This window comes from Mastomys coucha, unplaced genomic scaffold, assembly GCF_008632895.1.
Source record: "Mastomys coucha isolate ucsf_1 unplaced genomic scaffold, UCSF_Mcou_1 pScaffold21, whole genome shotgun sequence".
Classification (NCBI taxonomy): Eukaryota; Metazoa; Chordata; class Mammalia; order Rodentia; family Muridae; genus Mastomys; species Mastomys coucha.
The window spans coordinates 154,489,104-154,496,346 of NW_022196904.1; the positions used below are offsets into that span (position 1 = coordinate 154,489,104).

The 7,243-nt window shown below is 39.8% G+C and overlaps 1 protein-coding gene across 2 annotated transcripts in view; it reads right to left on the minus strand.

Moving 5' to 3' along the window:
• Smc5 (structural maintenance of chromosomes 5) overlaps positions 1-7,243 on the minus strand; it is a 66,562-nt gene that overhangs the window by 41,459 nt on the left and 17,860 nt on the right. For both annotated transcript variants that reach the window (XM_031389958.1, XM_031389957.1), the window contains exons 7-8: positions 6,399-6,560; positions 3,284-3,355 (exon numbers count right to left, since the gene is read on the minus strand). In XM_031389958.1, the coding sequence (XP_031245818.1) occupies positions 3,284-3,355; positions 6,399-6,560 (234 nt within the window). The remainder of the gene's footprint in view (positions 1-3,283; positions 3,356-6,398; positions 6,561-7,243) is intronic.

Here is a 7,243-nt window from a genome sequence, read left to right on the forward strand (position 1 = left end):
CTACTGGCTGAGAAGGCCCAAGTGTCTTTGGGCCTCACCTCACTGCCCACCCCTCACTGCCAGTGAGAGTGGCAGACCCTGCTGGGCTCTGCCACCCGCTTAGCTCTCAGGTCTCTAACATTTGTTTCCCCTGGCCTCAGACCCACTGCTGTCAGTCCCCTGCCCAGTCCCCCAGCTTCAGTACCAGAGAGAAATTGTATTTACCGACCCAAGGCTCTGTGTTCTGCCTTGTGCACAGCCCCGCCCTCTAGCCCATCCTACATCTGTTCTTATAGGATGGGCACCCTAGATGAAATGTAGAGCCTCCCTCTGTCCCCAGAACCACATGGTCTCAGCCCCAGTCTCACTGCATCCTTCCCTGTTGTATGTAAAATGAAGTGAAACCTTTTTTACCAACAAAGGGAGAAGGAATGTTGGGTCCAGGACTTCTTAGCCATGGTTGGGCTTTCCACACATCAAATCCAGAAGCCTTTTGCTTCTGTACTTTGAAATCCTCTGCCCCTCCCTCCCCCCGCCCCCAAGCTTACAGGTCTGAACTCAAACCCTTTACCTCAAATATCCAGTCTTGGGATGTAGTGACCCATGTTTATAATTCCAACATTTAGGAAGCTGAGGCAGGAAGATGGGATCTGAGACCAGCCTGGGCTATATAAAACATGATCCCCATCTCATAACCCAAACAAGAAAACAAGCCACAGCCTCTGGCTGGGCTTTGTCCCCAGTTCTCTCTTGGGTGGGTTGTTTGGCAGGTAACCTTACCCTCAATAGCTCTGTCTGTTTGTTAACTTGACTTTAATTGAAATGGAAGCATAACATATCCTAGAAAAATAAAGATTTACAATACAAACTAGAAAAAAAAATCATTAAACAGAACAAAGAAACTCATGAATTCTAAGGAAGATGGACTCAAGGTGAGTCTCACATAGAACCAGACAAATGTGAAAACTGAGGACATGAAGGAAGCTGGGGATGCAGCTCCTTCTAGACTGTTCTTCTAGAGGTCCTGAGTTCAAATCCCAGCAACCACATGGTGGCTCACAACCATCTGTAATGAGATCTGCTGGCAGCATGACTGCCTACCATGCATGAATTCCTGTGTTCTATCCTAAACACTGCATAAACCTAGAGTGGGGGGTAATACCTATAATCCCAGCACCAGAGACAGGAGAATCCAAAGTTCATGATTATTTTGGACTATGTACACAGTAAGTTCAAGAAAGAGATTCATCATGTCCAATAGTCTCATTAAGATCTTCCTCAAAGGTGAGGTAGCTCAGCAAGTAAAAGTGCATGCCAGACATCGTCAAGACTCTAATTTGACCCTCAAGTTCTACATGGTAGAGGACAGAACTAACCCCCGCAAGTTGTTCTCTGACCTCTAAACACATGGCACCTCTCCCCCTTCCTTCCTCCCCCCCCACACTCATGCACATACACACATGCATTAAATAAATAAGTGTGAAACAATAGCAGTAGGAAATTCATTAAGTCAAATAAGAAGCTCCACAAAACCCCTTACCAACATAATGGACCAAGGGAAGGACAGAATATCATGACCTAAACACAGAGTAGAAGAAACTGAAACATTCAGACATCTAGAATTGTCAGAACAATCAGAGATTAAAAAAAGAAGGTAGAAACAGAACATTCAAGAGCTATGGAGTATTATGACCAAAACTAAATCATGATCGTAGAGGAATAATTTCCAAGTATAGCAGGCATTTAAAACAAAACGGGGGTGGGGGGATGGGGAAGGGCTAGAGAGATGGCTTAGCAGTTAAGAGCACTGACTGTTCTTCTAGAGGTCCTGAGTTCAAATCCCAGCAACCACATGGTGGCTCACAACCATCTGTAATGAAATCTGATGCCCTCTTCTGGTGTGTCTAAACACAGCTATAGTGTACTTATATATAACAAATAAATAAATCTTAAAACAAAACAAAACAAAACAAAACACAAAACAGGTAAGACCAGATAACCTTTCCTGGTCACATTATTATTAAAACACTAAAAATACAGATTAAAGAAATTATATTGAAAGTTGCAAGAAAGAAACACCAATTATACATTGGGCAGATCAACTAGAAAAACAGCATTATTTATTTCCCACAAGGCTGGAGACTTGGAACAACATATTTCTCACTCTGAAAGACATGTGTCAACCCACACTACTACACAAACCTAAACTATCTGTCATATTTTAAGGAAAAAGACAAGCTTCCACAAAACAAACAAAACAACAACAAAAGGCTAAATGAATTTATGAATAAACTGCTCCAGAGATGATATTTGAAGGAGTCCTTCAGACTATAAAGAGAGAGGCAATATACCCACAATGCTACAGAATAGACTAGGCCATAGTAGAACAGCAGGTAAGAAGAGGAGTAACAGGAAAACACCAACCACACAGAATCAACAAAATAGGGTATAGGCCTTCCAATAAAAACTGACTCTAATGATGTCAACTCCTCAATCCAGAGATAAGAGCCTAATAAACCGAATTGAAAACCAGAATTCAAGAGCTGCCAAGGGCTCTGTGGTGAAAGACACGTGCTTAACTACCCATATGGTAGAAAACAACCAACTCCCAAAGGTTTTTTTCTGACCTCCACACATGTGCTATGGTATATAAACAAACAAATGCAATTTTTAACATTAGAGAGCAGTTCTAGTCATAAAGACTATACTTAGTGACCTTATAGCAATATAACGAGCATTCTGCATGGTGTGGGAGACAATCACCATTACCACAGTCCCACTGCCCAAATTCTGCGCTCCAGTACAGCAAGAAGCCTGGCTTCACTCCTCACCACACCTGTCCCTAAAGAATCTCCTATCTATGGGACTAACATAGGAAGATCCTTTAAGAAGTATTAACTGAATGGCAATACTAAAAATTATAACATTTTTAAGCCAGGCATGCTGCACACATCCTTAATCCCAGCATGTGAGAGGAAGAGGTAGGTGAATCTGTGCATTTGAGGCCAGGCTGGTGTACAGACTGAGTTCCAGGACAGCCAGGAATACTCAGAGAAACCCTGTCCTGATTAAAAAACAAACACACAAACAAATAAAACTCATAGCATTTTAAACCAAAATAAAAACCACACCATTATCTTCTGTGCAGCTACTACACTTAGTTTCTTTTTGTGAGGGAAACTAAAATTTGTAACAGAATGAGGAGGATTTGCGATCGTTTCCAAAAAATTACAATAACCATTTGTCCCCTTGTGAAAACAAGTGATGGTAAATGAAGGTAATCAACTTTTAGTAGGAGTCTTACATGTCTGTCCTTCCGTTCAATCAAGTCTTGCCTTTGCTTGCATTTCTGAGACGCTTCCTTAATGTCAGCTGACTGCAAAATTGAACCAGAAAGAAAAGTTAATTAAAAACTCATTTAAGCAAATTGTATGGTCCGATCCATCCAGTTTATAAATCAACCAAAACAATACTTTCCCACATCTTAATTCAAACCAAATTCATAATTACCACCAAAATTACTAATGGTATAGGAAATCTATAAAGGTTATTGCTATCGCTACTAAAAGTATTACACATTTTAGTGTATTTAGTGTATAGTAATACATGTGCACACACTTGTTTCCATATGTTTTCCTGACATTTTGTCTGACTATGAAAACAATTTGGGGGTGGGAGGTGGATGGGGGGAGCACCCTCAGAAGGAGGGGGTGGGGGCAATGGAATATAGGGTTTATGGAGGGGAAACTGGAAAGGAAAATAACATTTGAAATGTAAATAAACAAAATAACCAATAAAAAGTTAAAAAACAATCTGGGGCTGGTGAGATGGCTCAGCGGGTAAGAGCACTGACTGTTCTTCCTAAGGTCCTGAGTTTGGATCCCAGTAACCACATGGTGGCTCACAACCACCTGTAATGAGATCTGACGCCCTCTTCTGGTGCATCTGAAGACATCTACAGTGAATAGGCTGGAGCGAGCTGGGCCTGCAGGGGTCCCAGCAGCCACACACATGATAGCTCATAGCTATCTGTACAGCTACAGTGTACTCATACACATAAAAATAAATAAAACAAATGTAAAAAAAAAACCAATCTGATGAGACAGATTAGATATGTTTTATTATATGAAGAAAATAAGACCAAGCAACTATTAAGTGACGGCATGAACATTTACAATACAGATATGTATTAATTTGGAGCCAATGGCCTCTATAACACATTACAGGGCCTCTTTGGAATGTTAGAGGGAAAAATCAGAGTGTTATAAAGGTTTCTGCTGAAAAGGGAGAGGAATAGAATATAGTAAATATAATTAACTATTTATTCCTGCTACATGATTTAGAGGATTAACAATTTTAAGATATATACTCATAGACTAATACAATGTATTTCTTCAGAAGCCATAGGCATCTCTTGAGGAAAACAATTCTAAAATATCTTAGACCATGTATACTTCTATATAAACATGAACTCACAGTTATCTTGAGACTGCCTTAATAGCTGGCTTCTTTTAGGAACAGAGAAGCAAAACAAGTATTTTATATATAATTCTTTAATTTATTGTAGACACTGTCTTCTACCCCATAATAAAAACAAGTTTTAAAGCAATTTAGCAATAACTTCAGGTACCACAAAGCAACCATAAATCCACAACTTAATTATAACCAATTACCATTAACATGGACTGCCAACTATTATATATATGAAGCTTTGAGACTTAAATGATCCTTAACCATAAAGTGAGAAAACCTGTTAAAGAACTAGAATCTACAATCTTTTGTAGATGTAGACATTTTTAAATTTTGAATGATCGATTATCTGAGTCATCTAATACACATCAAAAGTACCCGAGCAGATGCCAATACTTGACTTCACTGTATTTATTTGAATCTCCAAAATGGCATTCAAAATTCTGGATCTGTTTATATTGCATTACACTAATCCCCCCATCCATGGTTTTGCATTACCAAGTCTATTGGTAGTCAACTACAGCCCAAAAACATTAAATAGGAAATTAAATTCCAGGAATAGCCTATTTGAAGTTTTTGTGTGTCATTTTTTAACTGTGCACCATTATGAAATCTCAAGCTGTCCACTGTCCTGTCCTTAACATTATACTGGGTGTAACTCCATAAATAAGGTTATCTTTCAGCAGTTCTCAGTTATCAGGCTGACTGCAGTTTTTATTCAGGTAAGCTTTATTTAGATAGTAATGGTCCCAAAGCAAAAAAGCTGTCATACTGGCCATTCAAAAATGCTAAAGAAAAAAAATGTGGTTTTTTAGAAGAAAGTGTGACCATATAATACACGTGTATGTACACATAAGAGGGAAATAAATACAAGTTGAACATCCCAAATCTGAAAATGCAGGATCTACCCTATTTCAAAATTCAAACTTTTTAGTCAAAAAGGTTCACATTTTGGATTTTCACACTATGGATGATCAATTGGTAAAGTCTATGCAAACAGTGTAAATCCTCAAACATTTAAGGATTACATAATTTTGTACAGGATATTCAAACTACATAGGTTTTGGTAGTATCTTCAGTCTTAGGTATCCACTGAAATATAGTGCCCCCCAGCCAGGAGGAAACTACCAGATTCTGCAAGCAGACATTTAATCATTTTCAAAATATCCTCTTGTGCTGGCTAGTTTTTTGCCCAACTTGACACAAGCTAAAGTTACCTGGGAAGAGGAGCCTCAATTGAGGAATGCCTCCACCTGTACTGCCTATAGACAATTGAGCATTTTCTTGATTAATAATGGATGTGAGGAGGCCCAGCCCATTATGGCAGGCGATGTACCACCTCCGGGTAGGTGGTCCTGGATTGTTTGAGAGAACAAGCAGAGCAAGCCAATAAGCACTCCTCCAGCGTTTGTGCTTCAGCTCTTCCCTCCAGGTTCTGCACTGACTCCCCTCAATAAAGTATATCATTTGTCATGTGAAGCCCTTTCTGTCTCAAGTTGCTTTTGGTTGTGGTGTTATATCTCAGCAAGACACCTTTATTACCTAAGTGTCCCTGGAAAACTAAAATTCACCTCCATAAGCAATTTAAAGTTACAAGAGATACATACTACATTCACAAAAAAAACTCAGTAAGAAATATGATGTATCAGTTTGTAGCTAAAGCTTTCTCTTGAGGCTATGTCTCATTATGTAGCCCATGATGGCCTCAAAGTCACAGTGATGTTCTTGCCTCTGTGTCCCAAGTGCTAAGACACAGACCTGAACCAATATGTCCAGCAACAATCACCCTTGCATTTCTTTATGGGAATGTTCTCCAATCATAACAAGTTTTTGAAATTCTTCATTAATTCCTAAAGAAGTGAACCCTAGGAAATACTTTTAAAGGCACAAGAAGTATTTTGCTATGTTGAATAAAATTCAGACAATCCCAAACTGAACAACAAAAGTACCTTTTCTTTGATTCGAAGTTCCAAAGTGCGACGCTGCCTTTCAATTTCTTCAATCCGCCGTGTCATAGGAATCTGCCCTTCTTTAAGTTTCCTGACCTCTTCCTTTACTCGGTCACGAATTAGTTTCACACCTTCATATTCCTGACGTACATTCTCATATTCCTTGCAAATAATTCAAGAAACAGAAGTTAATAGATTAGGTACTTAAGTTAATGTATCCTAAGGTCAAAATGTAAGCGGAGACTTTCTTTTAATTTACCAATAGACAAGATTAAGGAATAGGCAAACAAAAGAATTTCAATTTTGAAAGGTAAAAAAATGGGTCAAAGAAAAATTAAAAGAAACATGTAGCTGCTAGTTTGATAAAAATAATGTCTGTGCTAGAGAGATGGCTAGCAGACAAAGGCGCCTGCAATCAAGCCTGATGACTTGACAGGAGTGAAATTTGTAGAACCACATGGTAAAAAGAACTAACAGCCTCCGACAATCGGTGTGCATTTTTTCAAAAAACGTCCTCCCACTCCACTCCCAGGTGCTCTGACACACCCAGGATCAGAGGTGAGGAGGAACCAACAATCTGTCCCAACACTGGGAGTAACTGGGACCAGCCAGACCAGGCACACAGGAACTCGGCCAGCCCAGTGGCTCGGGTTCCTTCCAGTCTGTCTGGGCTGGTGTCCTGAGCAGACTTTGGGCACAAGCTCTACAGCCAGTCCCACAACACACAGAGGAAGCCCCACTCCCAGGTACTCTAACAAGCCCAGGATCCCAGAATCCCAGGATCCTAGAGACAGCTTGACTCTGAGGAGTTCTGACACAACCAGGATCACAGGAAGGACAGGCTC